The sequence below is a fragment of the Sinohyriopsis cumingii genome, chromosome 5 (assembly GCF_028554795.1).
Source record: "Sinohyriopsis cumingii isolate HCF-2022 chromosome 5, ASM2855479v2, whole genome shotgun sequence".
Classification (NCBI taxonomy): domain Eukaryota; kingdom Metazoa; phylum Mollusca; class Bivalvia; order Unionida; family Unionidae; genus Sinohyriopsis; species Sinohyriopsis cumingii.
The window spans coordinates 81,078,462-81,104,128 of NC_142965.1; the positions used below are offsets into that span (position 1 = coordinate 81,078,462).

General features: G+C 39.0%; 2 protein-coding genes across 2 annotated transcripts; both read left to right on the plus strand.

Moving 5' to 3' along the window:
- Window positions 1-315: 315 nt before the first annotated feature.
- LOC149799605 (uncharacterized) lies at window positions 316-5,721 on the plus strand. Its single transcript, XM_089958943.1, has one exon. It carries the CDS (start codon window positions 627-629, stop codon window positions 2,574-2,576), a length of 1,950 nt encoding a protein of 649 aa, XP_089815069.1. The 5' UTR covers window positions 316-626; the 3' UTR covers window positions 2,577-5,721.
- Window positions 5,722-15,728: 10,007 nt separating this feature from the next.
- On the plus strand, window positions 15,729-19,917 carry LOC149799606 (uncharacterized). Its single transcript, XM_089958944.1, has one exon. It carries the CDS (start codon window positions 16,015-16,017, stop codon window positions 17,965-17,967), a length of 1,953 nt encoding a protein of 650 aa, XP_089815070.1. The 5' UTR covers window positions 15,729-16,014; the 3' UTR covers window positions 17,968-19,917.
- Window positions 19,918-25,667: the final 5,750 nt, after the last annotated feature.

A 25,667-nucleotide genomic window follows, 5' to 3' on the forward strand; every position in this document is an offset into this window, starting at 1 on the left:
AGTTTTCATTTTATTTTCGTTTTTTTAATCGTCACTCTGGCAAGGGCAGATCATAAGTATTCATCAGAATAGTGCTATGTTCACGTTCGAATAAAAAGAGTTGCTTATGGTCAGTATACAGTATTAAACATTATACTAATTGCGTCACATACATACTATACGATATCGACTTTAGAAACCACGTGATTCTACTTTGTACAAGGGATATACGACAATAGTCTGGTTCCCTGCTTCTTATGTTATACGATGCGGAGTGCAATGCAGGGAGCATACAAAGCAGCGAACCAGACTAATACGACTGATTTTATCTATCAGCGTAACCTATCAAGATAGAAGACTTGTATACAATTCATGTACAGACCATAGATTTATACTTTAGTCGACATGTATATAGTGAGTTGGTCATGTATTAGCAGAAGAGAAATGAAATAGAGGAGAAGCTATAGGGACTCATAAAGGTCTCTGAGAATAGTCTTCATTACGAGGTGATAATATGTAGGTACTCAATGTCGCGACAAGGAAGTTATTCAATGTTCAACTTTCATCTCTACAGGACTATACTTAGGTAGAGGACTTTGCCAAGTCAGGCAGTTACTGTTGTAAAATTCCTGCATGTACACTGTACAATGGCAGAGGCAGAGGGTGCCGGTTATAAACAGCTGAATTGTCCAATTTGTTTGGAAACGTTCGAGTCACCGAAAGTACTGGCGTGTTTGCACACATTTTGTGAGAAATGTATTTGTAGACACGCAAGCAGTCTGATAGTGGAGGGGACACGGCCTGATACCATTTCGTGTCCTGTGTGTAGAAGTCCTACCCCAGGACCTACTACCCAGCAGACACCAGATGACTGGGTCGCGAAACTTCCTACCAACGCCGTCGTTTTGTCGTTTTTGGAGTCATCAAAGTCTAACAAAGATGTACCTGTCTACTGCCAGCCATGTTTGACAGTAAGAAAATGGAACATCTCTGTGGCCTACTGTGTCACGTGTTCAGAGTATCTCTGTAGTAATTGTCACAGTTATCACAAAATTTTCAAGGTCAGCAAGGATCATACAATCACAGTTCATTCAATGCCTGTATATCAGGATTTGAATTCAATTAAGGAGGACATGTATCGTTGTTCTATACATTGGAAAAAATACAAATATTTGTGTTCAGAGCACAAAGAATTTTGCTGTAGTGACTGTGTTATTAAAGATCACAGGAAATGCGATAAATTGATGAACATAAAAGATGCACCTAAAAGTACCAAAGACTGTCAAGACTTTAAGCACATATCGGATAATTTAGATGGACTGAAAAAACTATTTATCACATTACTCGAAAGTAGGTCACATAAAATAGAATCCATTGAGCAACAAAGGACTGAAATAATCAAGTCAGTTAAAGAATGGAGCATGATGATAAAACAACTTATTGAACGGTTGGAGACAGCAGCTCTTGAAGAACTGGATCAGATGTGTAAGCAAGAAGTGGTGACAATATCGGATGAAATCATAGAATGTAAGAGCGCAGTAGCTGCCATTGAAACATCCGAAAGAATGCTGAGAGACGGTACAACATCAGATAATGAGACAAAACATTTCATTACAACGACCAAAGTATCCCAGCAAGTTCTTAAGTATAAGGAGAAATGCAGCACAATGGAAACTAAATCAGAGGTGGTTGAATTTGAATTTCATCGTGACGGTACTTGTGAAGGAATCGTTAAAAACTTGAATTCACTCGGTAAAACGTTCAGAAGAGCGTGCAATATCCCCAAATTATCAACTATCTCGTCAGGTACCGAAAACGTACGCAGAAAAATAGAGCCCAATTCAATGTTAACTTTTAGAGCTAAGATTCCTGGTGATGATAACAAATGTTTTATATATTCAGGTGTTTTCCTTCCTGATGATAGACTTGTACTGTCCGATGAGATAAATGGAAAATTAAAGCTTTTTGATAAGAGTTTTCAGTGTATATCAAGTCTAAAGATCAACGGTCCTAAGCACGTTTGTCATGTGGGTAATAATAATGTGGCTGTAACTTTAAAATATAGGATAAACCTCGTGGCTGCGGGTAATACCCTGACATCGCTGAGGAGCATTTATGTTGGCAACTTATGCAAAGCAATAGCCTCCTATCAACAGAACTTTATTGTTGACATTTATGGAGATTCCTTGCTTACATATGATACTTCAGACAAACTCATCAATAGGATTAAGTCATATGACACATTGACTATACATAATACACACTGTGTCAGTCAGGATGGACAAAACATTTATTACACTACAAACAATGTAGTGGTTACCATGGATATGAAGGGTAATAAACTGAATAGATTTGAAAGCAATGATCTTCAAGGTGCATCAGGGATCGCTGTAGACACGAACGGCATTATTTACTGCTGTGGTTCTAACTCTGAAACTGTAATACAGGTGACTCCAGAAGGGAGGCAACTCGGTGTATTACTATCTCGCGATGATGGACTACGGAATCCTCTTGGTTTATGTTTAAATGACAGGAACGACGTGATTGTTGTATTTGAAGGAAGGTCAAACGACGTGAAAGTGTTCAAATTAATGTAAGATTATATTCTGATTACTCTTTCTAAGACACCATGCAAATTACTTTATTGTATTCAAAGTTCAGTTTATTTTAATAAAATAATTGTTGGAGAAAAACTAGATTCATCTGGCCATGTGAACAATAAGACATCACTCTTAACAGTGTGAATACACAATCAAAACAATTCATTTGTGTCCTTTAATAATTAGGTGAGCTGGTTATGCTTTTTTTCTATTGTGATATTGACACGATTAACACGATTAATTAGATAAATTTGTGAATGTCACGATGGGGAACTTACCCTATTAAAAATGAGATAGAAATCTACACAGTTGGTTTCTAAATAGCTGGTTGTCCTTTAATATTTACAGTGCAGAATGTTTAGGCATAAATTATTCAAGGTTCCAAAAGAGAATTTTTTAAAAATCTTACATACTGAAAAAAAAAATAACTATCTAGCTTATAATTGCAATGGCCGTATCTGGTAAAGGAAAATAATATTTCCATTGGTCAGAATGTTACCACATGATCAAAATAAATTGCGTTTATATCTGTATGAACTGTGACGAGAACTAATTTTCTAAGAATACCCACTTCTATAAAAAGAGTCTAGTGTACAGCAGAAGATAAACACTGACAGTAAAGGCAGACACGAAGTAAGCATCAAAGAAAAATAACATTATTACAACCTTTTAAGAAATTGCTTGAATAAAGTGAATATGAAAGACTAAAGCAACAAATAATTCAGATTTTTTAAAATAAAACTGTTTGAAGTGGGCGTGGTCAAGGTCACCGGAAACTTAAACTGCAGTGTCGAAATTTTGAGATTTTTCACTCACTTTGCCTTACCAGACAGATTTCATTCACGAAAGTTATTGAAAATGTTGCCCCATCCATATTTGACGAGCCTTTTGGAGTCGAAGGAGTATCACAAATTGAGTTATCATTTAATTTGAATCAACCAACACCAGTCCAGTTATGACAGCAAACCAAAACGCTTTAAATCACTTAAAGAGAAAGATCTCTTAAACATATCTAAACAGCGGTACTCAAAATCTACCAAGAAAAGCACTCAATAGGGCTACACCACTTTAACAGGTAGATTTATTCATTCATTCAATAATCACAATAAATTAGTTATAATAATAACAATAAACAGTATAACAGTATACATTAATGTAAGCTTAAGTGCTTGATACTTAGTTTACTCTTATTTATCATTTTCTTAAATATATGTTATGAAAAAGCAATATTTTGTTTATTTGCATGCAAAGACAAGAAAAAATTAAATCGTTAATGCCATTTTATATAAAAATGAGACTTAACTTGCTCTGTAGTTAATAAAATGTAGTTTATATTTAAGTTAATATTTGTGACAGATTAAACATGTGACAAATCTATTATATAAATACATTTTATGGAATGGAGATATGCAAGAAGGATTTTTCCCAAAGATTTAAATATTTCAAATATTAAAAAAATAGTTACTACCAAGCTGAAAAAGATGAGGTAGATCTGAAGTCAGCTGAGTCTGTACATTTGACCTAAATGTTAGCCATATGTTATGCCGAAGCAGCCCCCAAGTTCACCGCAACAAGAAAGAGGATGCTCCCTGAAGCCCAAACTTAGAATACCATAAAAACACTTTTTAAAATGTCAGCGCTGCTATTAATCGCTACATTCAGGTTGAATGTGGTCGTTCAATCAATATTGTTACAGATCCTGAGTTTAAAAAAGCAAATGACATGTTAAATGGAAAATTAAAGTTGAACACCAAAAATGGCTCATCAAGATCAACTCAACATAAACCAATGATTTCTCCATCAGACATGTATGCAATCAGTCAGTACCTGATGCAAGATAATCCTATCACACTGACATACAGAGTTTAGTTATACCTCTCCATCCACTATGTTACACGTGGATTATGCAATCAATCAGTACCTGATGCAAGATAATCCTATCACAGTTAGATAGAGGATTTGGTTATACCTCTCCATTAACTATGTTACACGTAGGTTATAATTCCACAGCCTATTAACAGCTACCAGTCTTGAAATCAGGTTTGATGAAAAGGGGTTGAATAAGTCATTTTGCCCCATCAAACTTTGCAAAAGAAAATCAGGGAGACTTATATGCTGAGAAGAAAAATTATGACAAGAGAATGTATGCAAGTAGTGGTCCAAACTGCCAAGTCAGGTCAGTAAAATACTACCTCACATGTTTTAATTCAAAAGCTGAATCACTCTTTTGTCACATCAATAAAAATCATTTTGAAAATCCCAAATTATTTTAAATATGGTACACCACAAAATGTGCTGGACAAAGATATGCAAAAATGGATCTGCAAAATATACTGCCTACTCTGTTCGCGCCACAGCTTTGAATGCAATGACAGATGCCAACCTTTATGCTAGGCACATTATGCCTCTGTTGACCACTCCAATGAACTGTCATTGAAACGTTACACAAGGCCCAGCACTCAGTATAAACAAATGAGCAACATTCTTTCCAACGTTGTTCAAATGTAGCATTGTATGCTCAAGACTCTTCTGCAGTAACATCTAATGCATCTGTAAATGTTCAAATTACCCCAAGAAACTCAAGCTGTTCAAATCAAGTAAAGGTTCAAATTACCCCAAGAAACCCAACCTGTTCAAATCAAATAAAGGTTCAAATGACCCCTACAAATCCAAGAAATGCTAGTGAAGTAAATGATACCGAATCTGCTCAAAATCCCCTAAAAGCAATAACACATAATGCAATGAACTTTATGACAGGTTTCATTACACAGTTCACCTGTCCTTCAATAACTTCACCTTCCAGCCTAATTCCAACTAAAATAACTAAGTGCAAACAAGTTAAGGAAATACATGATTTTCAAGTTAAGTGTTCTGTGTCAACTATCCAGGCAGGAATAATAATTTACAAAATATCATGTATCATTTCTGGTTTATATTTTACTTCAATGGCAATTTCCAATGAATAATTATAGACAAATTAAGAAAATGCATAACAAATAGATACAAGTACAAATACTAAAGTAGGGAATATATGAATGTGTCATACAATTTTCCATTTTTATAGTGATATTTCATTGCTGTATTGTAATTATTATTGCACTATATTTAGAAGTGTGTAAACAATAAACAAAAAATTCACAAATTACATTGTTTCGCTGTTTTGAACCCCTATGTGAAACACTTAACTTCTTACACCAAGAGCATTCAACATAATCATCTTCCTCTATTTGGATGTGTCCTTTTATGTGTCTGTTTATTTTTACATTGACGTCAAATTTAATAAGGGGCATCAGGTTATAAATCATAGTCAGCGACAATGGAAAACTGCATTACAGACCCACCCGCCGGGCCTGTTTAGCGACAAGAGTTATAGAGACAATGGGATTTAGCATTACAAGGCACTTTGGCCCTGTTTAGTACAAGTACTTTTAAGTACACCTTGGGCCACTATAACGACAAGGGGAATTGACCATGGGACTATTGGGTTTGTATAGAGTCTGACGTCACGGTAGGGGAGATTGGTAACAATATTGGTTGAGACCCCACTTTACATACCACCACTCGGACCAATACAACCCGTCTTCTATGAAGCACATGACTTCGATGACATGATCCAGGGCCTCCTTTAAACTTCCCACTCTCACATACAGGAAGTAAATAATCTTCTTAATTTCTTTACTTCCTCTTCTAATATTCCTTCTACCAGGTCTTTCGCTACTTTGAGGTTCGTCACATAGTTCAGGCTGCCTTGAAATCTCCCTTCCTTATTTAACCTTTACACCACGTATCTCTCATCCATTATCTAAAAATAGCTCTCTCTCTCAAGTTATTAAATAAATTAAACACTGCTTCCATCTTTTTATTTTGTTTTTCAATGTTGAATGGCGCGAACGATCGACGCTTGAGTTTGTATTTGTCAAGCACGGACGTGAAGGAAAACATGTCCTACACTCACTTCTCATATCATATACTATCCACTGAAGAGATAAAACAACATACCCAAAATATACTATCCACACCGCGAAGAAGCAAAAATATAACCACAATCTACTATCCGCACACGGGAAGAAGCAAAACATAACCACAATATACTATCCACAAACGGGAAGGACCAAAAAACATAACCATGATCTACTATCCACACACGCAAAGAAGCAAAAATCAACCAAAGTATACTATCCACACACGGGAAGGAGCCAAAAATATAACCATAAGCTACTATCCACACACGCAAAGAATTAAAAATCAGCCATAATATACTATCCACACAGGCGAAAAAGCAAAATTAAACCCAAAGTCTACTATCCACACACGCGAAGAAGCAAAAGGCGACCAAAATATACTTTCCAGACACGGGAAGGAGCAAAAAACATAACCATAATCTACTATCCACACACGCGAAGAAGCAAAAATCAACCATAATATACTATCCACACACGGGAAGGAGTAAAAAACATAACCACAATATACTATCCACACACGCGAAGAAGCAAAAATTAACCATAATGTACTATCCACACACGCGAAGAAGCAAAATTAAACCCCAAATATATTATCCACACACGCGAAGAGGCAAAAATTAACCAAAATATACTATCCACACACGGGAAGGAGCAAAAAAACATAGCCATAGTCTACTATCCACACACGCGAAGAATCAAAAATCAACCATAATATACTATTCACACACGGGAAGGAGCTAAATAAAACCAAAATATACTATCCACCCACGCGAAGGAGCTAAAACATAACCCAAATATACTATCCACACACGCGAAGAAGCAAAATCAAAACACAAGTATACCAGAGAAGAGGTAAATAACCACACACTCTACTATTCACACAAACGTACGTGAGCTCATACACACACAGACACACACACACACAATCAAATCAGTAAATTAGTGAATGTTTATATTCACACTACTCCACGTTCACACAAATTGGCAAATTGAATAGTGACTCTTTTCTAGAGATTTGGTTAGCCCTGAGAAGGGCTGTTTTTTGTGTAACTTCAGATGCACCTGGCTAATGCCTACATCTCCCCGGCCTGGCACCGCAGACACATCGACGGATCCAATCGTTCTCCCAATTCACTCTTGTTGCTGGGAGCGCAGAGGGAGGTTGATGATTGGCTTCACTCTCCCAATCTTCTGTCTCTGGGATTGTCAAAACTTCCCTCTCTCTACTTATTCAATTCCATTCTCTAGGATGTTGGTGTCTCCTTATATTATCTGCACGCATCTGTACTGCTACTGCTTGTGGTACTGGTAGAGGCTGTTGTGTTCGTATAGCGTGTAGTGTTTGCCTCTGTGGAGACGCCCTTGCCTCAGGCTAAACTTCGCACACAGCTCTCAGAATGAGGTGAGGTAATATAGTTTTTTTCTTTTCCTCCTCTTCTTTCTTTTTTCTCTTCTCCTCATCTTCTTCTATTTTTGCTTCCTCTGCTATGGCCTTCATGGCCAGCTCATCTAACAGGCGACGGGTGTAATCCAGGTGCATCTGAAGTTCAATAAGTTTCGCTATTCTGCTGCTCATTCTTTAATGTTGACAGGTCAACGATGGGTAGCCATACTTTTTTATTGTTATCTAGAATTAAAGTGGTGTGCGTCCAACTATGGATATTTACCACTGGTTAATGCCACCACAGTTGGCTTTTTAATTTCTCCTAGGGGGAGGTATAGTGTCGCTTCCCTCATGGTTAAATGTGTTCACAGAACACTTATTAACTGGGCCGTCAGATCGAGATAACATTGAGTGCCTGTTGATCTGAGTGTAGGGCCAAGGTGAGTGGGACTGGACCCAACACACACTCAATTTTCAGTTGCTATGATTTGCGACTAGGGGGAATGGACCCAACCCACGGTCGCTTTGCTGCTTGTTAGGGCGTGCACTGCACGTATGGTATTGGTGTCTGTTCGTGGTAAGGGAGGCCATACTGAGGTTCGGGAGGTGGGCCTGTGGCACAGGTCGTTAGTGCTTTAGACATCAGGGCATCCATGGTCTAAATTCCGTCTTGAAGAATTTTGTATAAATAACTGTGCTGTTGTTGTTAGAGAGCTGGTTAGTGTAGTGGTTTTTAGAGTCTAGGTTGACAGCTATGGTGTGAAAGTTGCCACTTGATGTGGCGAGCCCTGCTGGTATTGGGTTTTTGTTTTCCACGTTTTGCTGATAAAAGCGTAGTGGTTATTGTCAATTGGTTATTTGGGTTCCCAATTCCTAATTCGATTTAGTTTGCAGCCTTGTGCTGCCGGGCCTGATAGTCTTTCGGCTATTAGACTACCTTATATAATCTAATCTTGGGTCCTATCTTGTCTTGTGGAAGGCCCTGATGGTCTGGGTTTTAGAGCACCTTATACATATTAATTTGGGGAGTTGCGGGTATGACGATTATTTTTATAGGGTGTCACCTAGGTGGTGATGTTTGTTTTTCGGTAGAGCTATGTTTGTTGTTAGCTGGATGTTGTTAGAGAGTGTTATGCTAGGAGGAGAGGGAGAGGGGTTGTTTGATATATTTTTAGACTGGTTCCCTATTTTTAAGAGACGTTCAGGTGCTCCTAATTTGGGTAGCCCCTATCTAATTATCCTAATTCCTTATCATGTTGTTTATTAGTATGTTATTTGTTTTTAGGTTTTAATATATGTTTTCATTGTACCCTATTTGAGGTTAACTGGTCAGATTTATTTTAGTCCCAGATAGTTAGCCTTGTCGAAATCGAACCTTCTAAGAGGTTTCAAGGACATCTGATCTAGTTGGTATATATATATATATATATATATATATATATATATATATATATATATATATATATATATATATATTAATTATTTTTTTAAATATAGGTTTTAATATATGTTTGCAATGTACCCTATTTGAGGTTAATTGGTCAGACTTATTTTAGTCCCAGATAGTTATCCTTGTCTATTAATCGAACCTTCTAAGAGGTTTCAAGGACATCTAATCTGGTTAGTCCCTATTGAGTTTTCCTTATTTTACTATTTATTGGTGTTTTGATGGTTAGCTCTTATATTTTTATCTAAACCTGTTTTACGTAAGTAGGATATTATATTTTTGTAGTTATTGTTCAGGTTAGGGTTGCATTTGTTTAGGATTTCGGGGTAAGTGACTGAGGATCCTATTTTATCTTGTTCTGTTTTGAATATCTCCCTTTCTATTTTAAATTTAAGGCATACATTGAATACGTGTGGTAGGTCCTCAGGGACCCGGCAATAATAGCAATTAGGATTGTGTGGGAAGGGTCCTATTTGCTTACCATAACTGGTAGCCAGTTTGGTTTGAACTGTATATATTATATTAATTATCTTTTGATCTTTGCTTTGGAGTCCGGGTGGTTTCCTGTTTCTGCTGACTTCATTAATGATGTTGTAGAGTTTCCTACCTTGGGTCCTGTCATTCCATTTTTCCTTCCATTTTTTAGTAATTAATAATGTTGTTAAGCTGTATATTTCGCTAATAATGTAGTCTAATTGGACGTGGCTAGGGTCGTTAAGTTTTTGTTTGGCTATTGAATCTGCTAGATCATTGCCTGGTATATTTATATGGGATGGAATCCACAGGAATTGTATGTGCTGTTTATTGTTGTTTAAGCCTTTTAGCGTTAAGTTGATTTGTTTCAGAAGATTTTCTCCATATTTGTATTTGTTAAGTATTGAGGAGATGACGCTAAGTGAGTCGCTTATAATTACTGTCATGGGAGTTTTGTTAGTCTCGACCCATTTAAGTGCTTCTTTTATGGCCCAGAATTCTGCTGTATATACTGAACAGTGGTCGGATAGTCTATGTCCTACTTTGATGTTTAATTCAGGGATGACAAATGCGGCTGCCGTTTTATCAGGCCCTTTTGATTTTGATCCATCAGTGTATATTTTAAGGAAATTTGGGTAGTTGGTGTTAATTTCTTCTATTGCGATGGTGTGTAACTGATGTTCTTGATCCTTTTTAATGCCAGATTTGGTGAGGAAGATATTAATTTTTGGCTCTTCGTTGGTCAAATGTTCAGTGTCGAAGAGTTTGTTAGTTTCATGTTTGAGATTTCCAATGTGGAGTTGTTCTATTAGTTCGTGCACTAATTTTCCTGTAAGGGTTAGGCGTTGTCACTCACTGCTAAATGGTTTGTCACATTTGTCTATCGCTATTCTAGTGGGGTGGAAATTAGAGTGGGATGTTAATCTGGCTGCGTATCTTAGAATCTGTTCTTGTCGTCGGAGACAGAGCGCGAATTCTCCGGTTAGTATTTGGAGTTCTGGTAGCGATGTTGATGGTAGCGCGCCAGTGTTTGCAATGATGGCTTTTCTTTGTATATCGTCTAATTGTTTTAGATGCTGCTTAGATGCTGAGTTGTATATGTGGCAACCGTATTCTAGTTTGGATCTAATCAGTGCCCTGTATAGTGTTAGTAGTGTTTCTTGATTGGATCCCCAGTCGGTTCCTTTAAGGTTTGTGAGGAGGTTGAGGTTCCTATTACATCTTTTAATTCATTCATTGATGTGGTGTCCCCAGTTTAAGTACTCATTGTAATACATTCCCAGGAATCGTGCGAAGTTTTCGTACTTAATTTCATGATTTTGTATCGTCAGTGTAGGGTTTGGAGCTTAGATTGATCTCCCTTTGTGACCTCCGGTCCTGCATTAATCCTGATTTGTGACTGATTTGAAAGAACCCGTTTCCCTCAATAAATAATTATGGAGAGAAATGAAATTGACGACTTCTTAATATACCTTGATTCTTGTCTACAAAATATTAATAGATTTTTGTTATTAGCTGTCATAGAAAGGTGTATGCGTCTTGTTGCAGGAAAAGAAGTATTACACATTTTACAAGAATTTTATTATCCCATCCGCGGAACACTTTCTAGTCTGTAAAATCTGCAAATCAGTTCACAGAGGCAATCGTTTTCATATGCATCACAATTTGAGGGGAGAACTCGACCTGGTCGACCACGTTATAGTGTTTCCTTCGATCAAATAGAATCATTACGTGAAACTGGCATAACATGGGACAAAATTGCATCATGTCTGTCAATTAGTATATCAGCTTTATATAGAAGATGGACAGAACTAAATATACCTGACACATTTTCGGACATAAATGACCGTGACCTTGACAGTCAAAGTTCGTGATATATTGCATAGTACGCCTAATGTTGGTAAATCCTATATCAAAGAAAGCCGTCTGGAGCATGGCGTACATATATAGAGATGGCGTTTGCGAAAAAGTATTGAAAAATTGATCCAGTGGGAAGAGCCCTGAGAAGGAGGACTGTATTAAAACCAGACTATATAATGTCAAAGAGCCAGATCATCTATGACATGTCAATACCAGCCACAAAATGATACACTGACGCATCATTTTTCACAGAATAGTGGATGGCTACAGCCGACTGATTACAAATATTCATGTAGCTGCACAAATGTACCTACGATCTCCCCATGCTCACCCTACAATAACTCCCGCTCGCCATACGATTACTTCAGTTCACCCTTCGATCTCAGCATGCTCACCCTACGATTGCTCCAGTTCACCATATGATCTCTAGAAGCTCACCCTACGACTGCTGCAGCTCACCCTACGATTGCTGGAACTCACCCTATCATCTCTCCAAGCCCACCCTACGATTGCTCCAGCTCACCCTACGACTTCTCCAGCACACCCTACGACCTCTCCAAGCTCACCCTACGATTACTCCAGCTCATCCTACGATTACTTCAGCTCACCCTATGATTAATCCAGCTCATCCTACGATTGCTCTAGCTCACCCTACGATCTATCCAACTCACCCTACGATCTCTCCAAGCTCATCCATTATAAACGATTTTGTCGTGCCATCAGAGAGAGACAGAGGCAGAGAGAGAGACAGAGGGAGAGAGAGTTGAGACAGATAGATGTCGATACACCAGGGGATGGAAAGTTGACAGAAGAGAAATACATTTTGTTTCTCGCATATCTTTATTCCTAACTGGTTTGGCTTATATTGAATGAATTCTCTGATTTCTGACATTGCTCTCTTTTGCCTTTTACAATTCAATGAATTTTGTGTTTAAAAGCCAAAGGCATTTGTGCATCTCAATAACAGAAACTAATTATATCCGAACATGAAGGTAGAAAGACTTGACTTATATTGTATTATATAATATGTACATATACACATACATACTCACGCGTAAAAGAAAGATAAAATAATTACTTCTTACTGTTTTCAAGAGAACTGTATCTTTCTGCCCAACTATGGTGCTTCGTACTTCTACTAAGTGATCGTTCTAGGCTGCCTCTCAAACTTGTTGGAAGCACGTGGACTTTCATTGCATGTAGGGGAAGATAAATCTGTCAGTCTTATATACTCTGCTGATAAATTTTATCGTAGCCACTATTTAAAGAACGAAATTTAATATTAATAAAAAAATATCTCTCTGGCAGTGAATTCGTACATACAATTTAATGTAACAAAAGGACTATGCCTTCTAAGATTAATACAAGTATTCTCATTTCCGTATCAACTAGCCAGTCCCTCAAATTATTTTGAATCTCTCGTTGCACGTCTCCCTCGACTTACATGCAATATGTGAAATAAATAACACGGTTATATGATCCTTGTCTTTGTAGGAGAATCATGCTTATTTTATTTTCTCTTCATACATTATCTGACAGTCTAATAAGGCCATCGTACTCCTGGACCGGTTGTCTTCCATTGATACGTTTCAACAAAATTTCAGCTGAAGACTGTTTTTTATAAGATTATCTTCCTACTGACACGATCCCCCCCCCACCAAAGCAAAACAGTATAAAATGAAAAAAGAAAGAAAATATACACATACTGTGTGCCATGTTATTTCATAGAACATTTATGAGTCTGCACAGTGTTTCATTTATCTTTAGGTTATGGAATAAGGAGTAGTGAGTCACTATTTTAATATTATCCCATACTAAAGCCCTGTAAAAGTCGTACTGTATACTTCCCTTAGTCGCTTTGGACCATACGGTGAGCTGCAAGGATCGAGTCAGATTATGTTGCGCATGACAATTCGCTTACTCAGTATTGTCATATTTTTAAATATAGATATGAAAATATCAACTACGACGACTGATAATACCACTACATATTAAAACAATTTATTCCTCAAATAGTTGTAGTAATAGTAGAAACAGGTATTAACGGGACTGGTGATGGAGCTTGTGGTAGTAGCAGCAGTAAAAATAATTTTGGTACGAAAAATAATAACTAGAAGAGGAACAAATTTCAAATTTTATTTATGCGCACATTTTTCAGCGTGCTAATAGGAACTAAAAAGCTTTGTTTCGAATCATTTTATGTCTTCTGATCAATTTCCTGCCAATATTGATTTTTATTTTAAATTACAGTAAAATTGTTTCACATTTTCTGTTTTGAATATTATAGCTAACCTCTAAAAGCGATGGCAAGTGGCAGGTTATCCTAAGTTAGGTCATTCATCATTAGGTATGATGGGAGCATCTCTGATACATGTACCCCATGTCGACCTGGACTGTAGCATATAAGGAGTTGTTATGAACCGACATGGTAGGAGCGTTGCTGTATTTTTCCAATACTAATGTTCTTATGAAAAGATTGTATCGTCAAATATACGTTATCTGAAATAGTAAAGGATTTCTCCAAATTAGCTTTATGCCAGTTTTTATTCTGATGCAAGAAACTGAGTATGTATTTTGAATAAACATATTACCCCATCTACTTATTGGCATATTTTGTTGGTTTTGCAATTTCGTAGGTTGCTTTTATTAATGTACATACTGTAAATTTAAACTGATACACATGCCAAAGTACAACCAACATGCAACATACTTCCGAATTTTGTTTTGGTTTGGTTTTGTGCCGCAGAGGAATACATGGATATTATTTATTGCTGAGGAAATTGAGTAGAGTGGCTTGCTCAGAGACAAATCACGATTGGCGACCAGGACCGATCTGTCGGTAAAGTTCGAACACGCACCCTTTCGGTCTCAAGACTGACCCGTAAACCTACATTTAAGAGGGTTTCCCATATTGCATCAAATTTCCTGGCCATGGACAATTAGGAATCAACAAGTCATAAAATTAACCGTTTAGGAGAGGGATATATTCGAACTGAAAATGAGAGAAACATCAAGTTTAATGGACGAACACTGGATCAAAAGGCCAAGCAGTTTCGAAAGAGGCCTAATATATGTCATCTGTATATTGAATATTTAGGAATAATTACAATTTAGAAATCTCGCTATTTTTTGTCTTTAGAGACACAAAACAATCGCTTTAGTATTGCAACATATATCAGCATCTCGATGTCTAAATGGCAGGATCAGAAACTCAATGAATTAAGAGCAAGTTACCTTTTTATTTTCGTTTTTTTTAATCGTCACTCTGACAAGGGCAGATCATAAGTATTCATCAGAATAGTGCTATGTTCACGTTCGAATAAAAGGAGTTGCTTATGGTCAGTATGCAGTATAAAACATTATACTGATTGCGTCACATACATGCTGTACGATATCGACTTTACAAACCACGTGATTCTACTTTGTACAAGGGATATACGAGTCTTGTCTGGTTACCTGCTTCGTATGCTATACGATGCGGCGTGCAACGCAGGGAGCATATGAAGCAGCGAACCAGACTAATACGACTGGTTTTATCTATTAGGACATAGGACACAATTAATTTTACTATATGTTATCTACATTGGTTTCTCAGTACTGACCTTTCCACTGTGTGACAATCAATACAAATCATATGCTAATCTAAAATACCTTCAAAGATGACTTCACGGTGAAGTTCTCGTCAAAGGTTGACCTGCTCTTTTTTTAGATGCTGAACTGTCAACACATCACCATGTAAACAGAACACAGATTTCACTTCCGGAGCATCACCAAGGCCTTATTACTCACTGTGCACTGTCGCCGAAATACACACATACAACAACACCCTGAGCTCATATTATCAAGAATAAACAGTTACCTTTAAATCCCTACCAAAAATGCATAAATAAAACTCTTCTATCACCACCAAAATGAGAGAGGAAAAAATGTTCTAAAAATAGACTAGAACTACATTCGTGGGTACTGAACTGGAAGTATTAATTGTGAACCGATTCCATTAGCGTCACCTATCAAGATAGAAGACTTGTATACAATTCATGTACGGATTATAGATTCATATTTTAGTCGATATATATAGTGAGTTGGGAATGTATTAGCAGAAGAGAAATTAAATAGAGGAGAAGATATGTGGACTCAGAAAGGTCTCTGGGAATTATCTTTATTTGAGGTGATGATATGTAGATATTCAATATCGCGACAAGAAAGTTATTCAATGTTCAACTTCGATCTGTACAGGACTAAAATTTGGTAGAGGACTTTGCCAAGCCAGGCAGTTACTGTTGTAAAATCCTGCATGTACACTGTACAATGGCAGAGGCAAAGGGTGCCGGTTATAAACAGCTGAATTGTCCAATTTGTTTGGAAACGTTCGAGTCACCGAAAGTACTGGCGTGTTTGCACACATTTTGTGAGAAGTGTATTTGTAGACATGCAAGCAGTCTGATATTGGAGGGGACACGGCCAGATAACATTTCGTGTCCTGTGTGTAGAAGTCCTACCCCAGGACCTACTACCCAGCAGACTCCAGATGACTGGGTCGCGAAACTTCCCACCAACGCCATCGTTTTGTCGTTTTTGGAGTCATCAAAGTCAAGCAACGATGTACCTGTCTATTGCCAGCCATGTCTGACGGTAAGCAAACGGAATATCTCCGTGGCCTACTGTGTCACATGTTCAGAGTATCTCTGTAGTAATTGTTACAGTTATCACAAGATTTTCAAGGTCAGCAAGGATCATACACTCACTGTTCAGTCAGTACCTGTACAGCAGGATTTAAATTCAACTCAGGGGGAGATGTATCGTTGTTCTTTCCACTGCAAAAAATACAAATATATTTGTTCAGATCATAAAGAATTTTGCTGCAGTGACTGTGCTTTTAAAGATCACAGGAAATGTGAGAAATTGATGAACATAAAAGATGTGCCTAAAAGTACCAAAGACGGTCTAGACTTTAAGCACATGTCAGACAAGTTAGATGGACTGAAAAAACTGTTTATCACATTACTCGAAAGTAGGTCACATAAAATAGAATCCATTGAGCAACAAAGGACTGAAATAACCAAGTCAATTAAGGAATGGAGCGTCATGATAAAACAGCTTATTGAACGGTTGGAGACAGCAGCTCTTGAAGAACTGGATCAGATGTGTAAGCAAGAAGTAGTGACAATATCGGATGAAATCACAGAATGTAAGAGCGCAATAGCTGCCATTGAAACATCTGAAAGAATGCTTATAGACGGTACAATATCAGATGATGAGACAAAAAAATTCATTAGAATGACCAAAGTATTCCAGCAAGTTCTTAAGTATAAGGAGAAATGCAACACAATTGAGACAAAATCCGAGGTGGTTGAATTTGAATTTCATCGTGACAGCACTTGTGAAGGAATCATTAAAACCTTGAATACACTCGGTAAAACGTTCAGAAGAGCGTGCAATATTCCCAAATTATCAACTATCTCGTCAGCGACCGAAAAAGTACACCGAAAAATACAGCCCAATTCAATGTTAACTTTTAGAGCAGATATTCCTGGTGATGATGACGTATGTATTATATATTCAGGGGTTTTCCTTCCTGATGATAGACTTGTACTGTCCGATGAGGCAAATGGAAAATTAAAGCTTTCTGATAAGAGTTTTCAGTGTATATCAAGTCTACAGATCAAAGATCCTAGGCACGTTTATCGTGTGGGCCATAATAATGTGGCTGTAACTTTAAGATATACGATAAACCTAGTGGCAGTGGGTAGTATCCTCACATCGCTGATGAGCATTTATGTTGGCGTCTTATGCTGTGGAATAGCCTCATATCAACAGAACATTATTGTAGACATTGATGGAGATTCGTTGCTTACATATGACACTTCATTCAAAGCCATCAGTAAGATTGAGTCATATAACCATTTGCTTAGTAAGCAAAATATGCACTGTGTTAGCCAGGATGGACAGAACATCAATTACACAACAAATGATGTAATTGTTTCGATGGATATAAAGGGTAATAAACTGAATAGATTTGAAAGCAGTGATCTGAAAGGCGCTCTAGGGGTCACTGTAGACAAGAACGGTATTATTTACTGCTGTGGTTCTAACTCTAAAACTGTAATACAGGTGACTCTAGAAGGGAGACAACTCGGTGTATTACTATCTCGCGATGATGGACTTCAGAATCCTCTTGGTTTATGTTTAAATGACAGGAACGACGTGATTGTTGTATTTGAAGGAAAGTCAGACGACGTGAAAATGTTCAAATTAATTTAAGATTATATTCTGATTACTCTTTCTAAGATACCCTGCAAATTACTTTATTTTAATAAAATAATTGTTGGAGAAAAACTAGATTCATCTGGCCATGTGAACAACAAGACATCACTCTTAAAAGTGTGAAGACACAATCAAAACAATTAATTTGTGTCCTTTCCCCCAATAAAATATTCTACAGATCTTATTATTATGGCACGCATCTTGTTAGATGCCATCGAATTTAGTAATTAGGAAAGCTGGTTATGCTTTTTTCTATTGTGATATTGACACGATTAACACGATTAATTAGATAAATTTGTGAATGTCACGATGGGGGACTTACCCTATTAAAAACGAGATAGAAATCGACAGTTTGTTTCTAAATAGCTGGTTGTCCTTTAATATTTACAGTACAGAATTTTTAGGCATAAATTATTCAATGTTTCAAAAGAGAAATTCTTTAAATCTTACATACTGAAAAAATAATTATCTAGCTTATAATTGCAATGGCCGTAGCTGGTAAAGGAAAATATTATTTCCATTTGGTCAGAATGTTACCACATGATCAAAATGAATTGTCGTTTATTTCTGTATGAACTGTGACGAGAACTACTTTTCTAAGAATACCCACGCCTATAAAAAGAATCTCGTGTACAGCAGAAGATAAACACCAATGATTCCTCTATCAGACATGTATGCAATCAATCAGTACCTGATGCAAGATCATCCAATCACACTCACATACAGGGTTTGGTTATACCTCTCCATCCACTGTGGTACACGTGGATTAGAATTCTACAGCCAATTAACATCCACCAGTCTTGAAATCAGGTTTGATGAGATAGGGGCTGAATATAACATTTGACCCATCAAACTATGCAGAATTTCGTCAGGAAGATTTAAATTCTAAGGAGGAAAATTATGACAAGTGAATGTATGCAACTGGTGCTCAAAACTGCCAAGTCAGGTCAGTAAAATACTACCTCACATGTTTTAATCCAAAAGCTGAATCATTCTTTTGTCACATCAATAAAAAGCCTTTTGAAAATCCCATATTGTTTTAAATATGGTACACCACAAAATGTGCTGAACAAAGACAATATAACTGTTTTTTGCCTGACATATGCAAAAATGTATCTGCAAGATATATTGCCTACTCTCTTCGTGCCACAGCTTTGAATGCAATGACAGATGCCAACCCTTCTGCAAGGCACATTATGTCCCTGTTGACCACTCCAATTAACTGTCATTGAGACGTTACACAAGGCCCATCACTCAATATAAACAAATGAGTAACATTCTTTCCAATGATGGTTCAAATGTAGCATTGTCTGCTCAAGACTCTTCTGCAGTACCATCTAATGCATCTGTAAATGTTCAAATGACCCCAAGAAACTCGAGCTGTACAAATCAAGTAAGTGTTCAAATTACCCCTATAAACTCAAGCAGTACAAATCAAGTAAAGGTGCAAATGACCCCTACAAACCCAAGAAATACTACTGAAGTAAATGTTGCTGAATCTGCTCAAAATCCCCTAAAACCAATATCACACAATACAATGATCTCTATGACAGATTTCGTTACACAATTCACTACACAATTCACCTGTCATTTCAATAACTGCACCTTCCAACTTAATTCTAACTAAAATAAGTGCAAACAAGTTAAGGAAATATATGATTTTCAAGTTAAGTGCTCTGTGTCAACTATCCAAGCAGGAATAATAATTTACAAAACACGTATCATTTCTGGTTTTTGTTTTACTTTAATGGCTATTTCCAATGAATAATTATAGACAAATTAAGAAAATGCATAACAAATAGATACAAGTACAAATATTAAAGTAGGAAATAAATGAATGCGTCATACAATTTTCCATTTTTATAGTGATATTTCATTGCTGTATTGTAATTATTATTGCATTATATTTAGAAGTGTGTAAACAATAAACACAAATTTCACAAATTACATTGTCTTGTTTTGAACCCCTGTGTGAAACACTTAACTTTTTACACCAAGAGTATTCAACATCATCATCTGCCTCTATTTGCATGTCCTTTTATGTGTCTTGTTTATTTTCTACATTGATGTCAAATTTAATGAGGGGGATTAGGTTATAAACCATAGTCACAACAAAAATTCATGGAATAACTAATGGGATAAAATAAGTACTCAATTATTTTCAAACTGTATGTGTGTGTCTGAACCAACAAAACTGGTCACACACCCTACCATAACCTAACCTGGGGCCCGGAGTGGCCGAGTGGTCTAAAGCGCTCTCCGTTACGTATCACTGCCATTTCACCTCTGTCTGCGTGGGTTCGAGTCTCGGATTCGGCCAATGTGGGTATGTGAGAAAGCTTGCCAGTAGCTTCTCGTGGGTAGGTGGTTCTTTCCGAGGTTTTCCCAGGTTCTTCCTCCACTATTAATACTGGCCACCATATATAGCCTATAATGTATTGAAAATGGCGTTAAACCCATCAACAACAACATAACCCAACCTCATACACCTACGTGTATTAGTCCAGCCTGTTTATAAACATGAAAACGGGGTTTGAAGAACGAATTTAGATCACTCACGTGTCCGAACAGTGATCAATCTGCCAAATCACCTTTTCAGTCGGTCTATGAACGCATAAATTCTTACAACCATCACATGGTGACTTGAAATAATGAGCTTTCACTTTGAATACACGTGTCCATTAAGGTAAAATAAAAATCATGGTACCATTGTTCAAATAATTATATTGGCTTCCATTGGTTGAAGGACTGGTATTACGATGCCCTTATTACAATCAAGCAGGACAATCCCAATTGCTATAAAAAGCTACGTAACAAAAACCCAAAACTTGTATTACTACACTCAATGAAGATTTTTATTTTTTAATGATGGAAACAAAAAATTCAGATATAAAGTACATCATATTTCAATGTCTTTTTCGAGATAATTTTTCTTTCTTCCCATCACAATGTTACATAATTATACACAATAATCTGGGGGGGGGGGGATGTCTGAGAGAATTACAAATATACACCATACATAACGAAAAGTGTTATCCCTGGATTCTGCAGAAGGATGCTTGATAATACTAGGCAGAATCAAAATATACTACAAATTAGACTATCACACAGCTTAGAAAATTTTAACTCGTACTCAACGGATATTTGAACCCAGGTCCGCGGGTAAACGGCAACCATCGCCTTGCCTGGAATATGGACTGATAGCAAATTTTTAGTAAATTGTGTTTCTCCGAGAATACTTACCCGATCACATTAACGTTAGGGATATAAGCCTGCTACCTCTCGAGTCCAGCCCTACTAAAAGACGAAAATTCGTCTTTTCGGTCTATCTCATATAGACCAAAGGGCAATAACTCTTGCCCCTTACCTCCCCTTGCCACCGCCAGGTGTCACTAGTTTTTTAAGCTGAGCGATCTATATTATACGAGGATGCTCGCATAGCGGGGTGGTTGGGAGGGTTTTTAAGTAATGTGATCAGGTAAGTATTCTCGGAGAAACACAATTTACAAAAAATTTGCTTTCTCCTTCAAATACGTTCCCCGATCACATTAACGTTAGGAGAATAAGTAATAGGAGGAGGGAATGCTGAGCATCCTACCTCCACCCCAGGTACCTTCTAGGGAATGATGGCTGGATTCCCCATTTGAACGATAACCCGTTCTCCTAATTTCATCAGCAACACAGCCTAGGTTCACGTGATATGTGACCCCTATATACGGTTAAGAAGATAGTTATTGAAATCTTCTTACCTACGAAATTTCACTGGCGAATCCAGCGAAGCTGATAGGCTGTGCTGATTGTTTTAAATGTGTCTGGTGGTCATCTGGGCTGCCGACACCGGACCTACCAGATTCAAGGTTTGCCTCTGCGAAGCCAAATCTCTGAGATAAAAACTGGGGAAGGTTGCCTCTGCATGCCAGCCAACAGCTTCTATTATATCTCGGATCGAAACATTGCGTTCGAATGCCAGGCTCGCCGAGATTGCTCTAATCTCATGAGCCGTAATCTTCATGAGGCGACTCTGATCTTGTGAGACCTCAGAGTACGCTGAGCGTATAGCCCACTTCAGCCATGAAGCAATGGCTTGAGGGGTGATATCCCGTTTACCAGCTTTGACCGGAAGAAAGAGGCTCTTACGTGTGTCCCGACACGCCTCTGTGCGTTTTAAATAGTGCTTGAGTGCACGAACAGGATTTTGCATGGCTGCTGCTCTTGACTTATCTATGGAAGAGAGCGAGCGAATGACGATTCTTTGATTGCCAATGGATGGTAACCTATTTTTGGCTACAAAGCCTGGTTGCGTCAGGAGGACCACCGAACCATCTGATCTGAACTGAAGAAAGTTCGGGTCACTGGAAAGGGCATGTAACTCGCTCACCCTGCATGCTGAAGCTAAGGCTATCAAGAAACATGTTTTGTATGATAGTAGATTTAACGAAGTGTGGGCTAAAGGTTCAAATTTGTCTGAATTGAGCCATGTTAAGACCCAGGACAGATTCCATTTTGGAAACAGGGTGAGGGATTTTGGTCGATTGAAATCAAAATTGTCTAAAAGATCTGATGGATCTTTGTTATGCCCAATATCACATCTACCATGATGGCGGAATGAGTCTGATATCATGGAGCGGTAGCCTTTGATAGTAATTGGGGCCAACTGTTTCTCCTCGAAAAGCCAGAGAAAAAAGTCGGCCAGTTGAGGGATTGAGACACTCAAAGGGACGATGTTATTGATATGGCACCAGTCCCTGAAAACAAGCCACTTTCCCTCGTAAGCCTTCAGAGTGGAGGGCCTTCTTGCTCTTGAGGTTCTCTCCACAATCGAAGGTTTAAATTGTTTGCCTCGCAAGGCTGCCCGGACAAGAGCCAAGCGTGAAAAAGGAGACGGTCCTGGTAGGGGTGGAACACCTGTGACCGCGGTTGTTTGAGAAGATTTGGGCTGGTTGGAATCTTCCTGGGTAGATCTATCACTATATCGAGTAGATCGGTGACCCAGGACTTGTTCCATCTGAGAGGGGCAATCAGAATCATCCGACAGTTCTGACCCCTTAACCTCTGGATTATTTTCGGTACCAAAACCGTGGGAGGGTAGGCGAATGCCCACAACCCCTCCCAGCTGATTGACAGAGCGTCCACGGCCCAAGCCTCTGGGTCTGGAACCGGAGAGACGAAGGTGGGAAACTTGCGATTCCACCTTGTCGCAAAAAGATCGATCATCGGACGCCCCCAAAGTGTGCAAATCCGAAGAAAGACTGATTGATGGAGAGACCATTCCGTGTGAACGACTTGATCTTTCCTAGATAGAGTGTCGGCCAAGACACTGAGTCTGCCGGGAATGTGTCTGATTTGTACGTTAATGTGGAGGTTGTCGCACCAACGTAGAAACTGCCAGATCAGAATTCACAGGTCTGGTGATTTGGTGCCCCCTTGTTTGAGGAGGTAAGTCACCACCACAGAGTTGTCTGACATAATGAGGACAGTTTTTCCTGAGAGTTGATCCTTCCAGAAATGAAAGGCATTGATGACAGCCCTCATTTCTAAAAGGTTGATGTGGAGAGGCCTCTCCCCTGGCTCCTACGTGCTGCTGAATGTAGCGACGTCCGGCAACAGGTGGGCACCCCAACCGTAGGTACTGGCGTCGGTACATGCCGTTATCTCCGCTTGGGGCATCTCCAACCGAGGTTGTGCCACTGACGCAGGAACGATCGTATCTCGGGCGTGGTCATTATTGTTTGATTGAGGGGACTTGAAAAGGGGCGCCATTGTGCCAGTAACGTCATTTGTAAGGGACGCATAAAAAGACGGCCAAGCGGGATCAAGTCCGCCGCCGCATTGAATAATCCGAGGAGTTGCAAACATTCTCTCGCTGAAATCCACGTCCTGTTGGAAACGGACTCGACGAGTTCGACGATCCGGATTACGCGAGCGCGAGGAAGCCATACCAGATTCAGGTCGGCGAGAAACTCCATACCCAGATGGACAAAACGTTGGGATGGACGGAGATCGGACTTTTTCCAGTTCACGAGAAAGCCTAGATGATCTAAAAGTGCTAAAAGATCGTTTCTGCCTTTGAGCAGAATAGAACTTACCATATGTTTCTGGAGGATGTCGTCCAAGTACACTGCCATCCCTGTAGATGAAGTCGAGCGGAACAGGGTAAAAGCCCAAGGGCTGATGTTGAGGCCAAAGGGTAAGCGAATCGGAGAAATTTCCGTGACGCGGGGTGGATATGGACGTGAAAATATGCGTCGGTCATATGTACACTGACGGCACTCTCGTCCCGCCAAATGGAAAGACGGATTGCTCTCGCCGTTTTTATCTTGAATTTCGGTGGTAAAATGTATTGGTTGAGGCGACTCAGGTCGATGATCGGCCTCAACTTGCCTTTTGCCTTCTGGATAAAAAAACAGCCTGGAATAAAACCCCGGCGATTTCGGCTTTTTTTTAAAATATTTTTTTTCACAATCTCCACCGCCTGTTTTTCTATGAGCGACCGTATCTCCTGTTGTAGAAAGGTATCCTTCTCCCGATCGGACAGTACGTCCGTGAAGAGGGAGAGGAGGACAGGGGAGGGGGTTAGATAAATGAAATCCGAAGTCCCTCCGAAATGACCTGGATCACCCAATAATTCTGAGGAAAAAAGGTAGTCCAGTGGTCCTGAAATTGCAGGAGGCGGCCGCCCACAGGTAGGCTGTCCGCGGGTGGTGGAGAGGGTATGTCAATTTTTAGAGTTAGGAGGCTTGAAGACGGAGAAACTTTGTTTCTTACCGCCTCTGTATTGTTGCCTCCTAGCTTGATTAGACTGTTGTCTCCTGGCATTGGGTTCGTATCTATACTGCACATTTGATTGTAAGGATCCCTTGTCCCTGGTCCGCCAATCATCCCTTCGCTGTGGCCGGGGATGATTTTTTTCTAAACGCCTGCGAGGGTTTGGCGGCGAGTTGGAGGGGCAGTTCCTGAGCTGACTGCTTCCGAACTTCTTCAATTTTTCCTCCAAAGAGTAAAGGCGACCCAAACGGAGTCATCCGTAAAGCCAGAGTATGATGGGGCTTGAGCGACGTGGACCGCAGACATACGTCACGTCGTATCAGGTCTAAGCTGGCAGAAGCAGTCAACGCATTAGCCATGGAATGGTGAGCTGCCCTGTTAATAACTCTAGCGATCCGGGCCGTCGCTTCCCAAGCGTGGTCATTGTCGGATTTTTCTGCGAGTCGGAAAATGGCTAATGAAGCCAAGTCTAACATTGAAGACGTAGAGACTACGTTCCGGACTAGCTTTGACGTGGCATGGAACACATTTTTTTGTCCACTTTGTAAAACAGTGGAGCGGACATGTGAACTGCTGCCATATTTTTGTCGAGGGCCGGAAGATCCGTACTGAAGGCGTCTGATTGAGTTTTGTACCAGCGACCCAAGAACGTCGCTGCTACTTGGCTTTCTGAAAAGAACGCCTTAGCATTCCCCTGATCACCTATTCGTCCTGATAGACGATCACTGATCTCCTTAATTTTTGCCGACTGGGGAAGGAGCCGGAAGGATGGCGTCTCTTCCTCCCCGTCAAGATCTACAGACGCCTTAACTTTGTAGTCTTGAGTGGCGGTAGGAGGTGGAGGGCATTCTGAAGTTGCCAACACCCTATAAATTTCTTCTACTGCCGCCTTGAAGCCAAACTCAGTCCGTTCCATGGTTGGATCTGTGTAC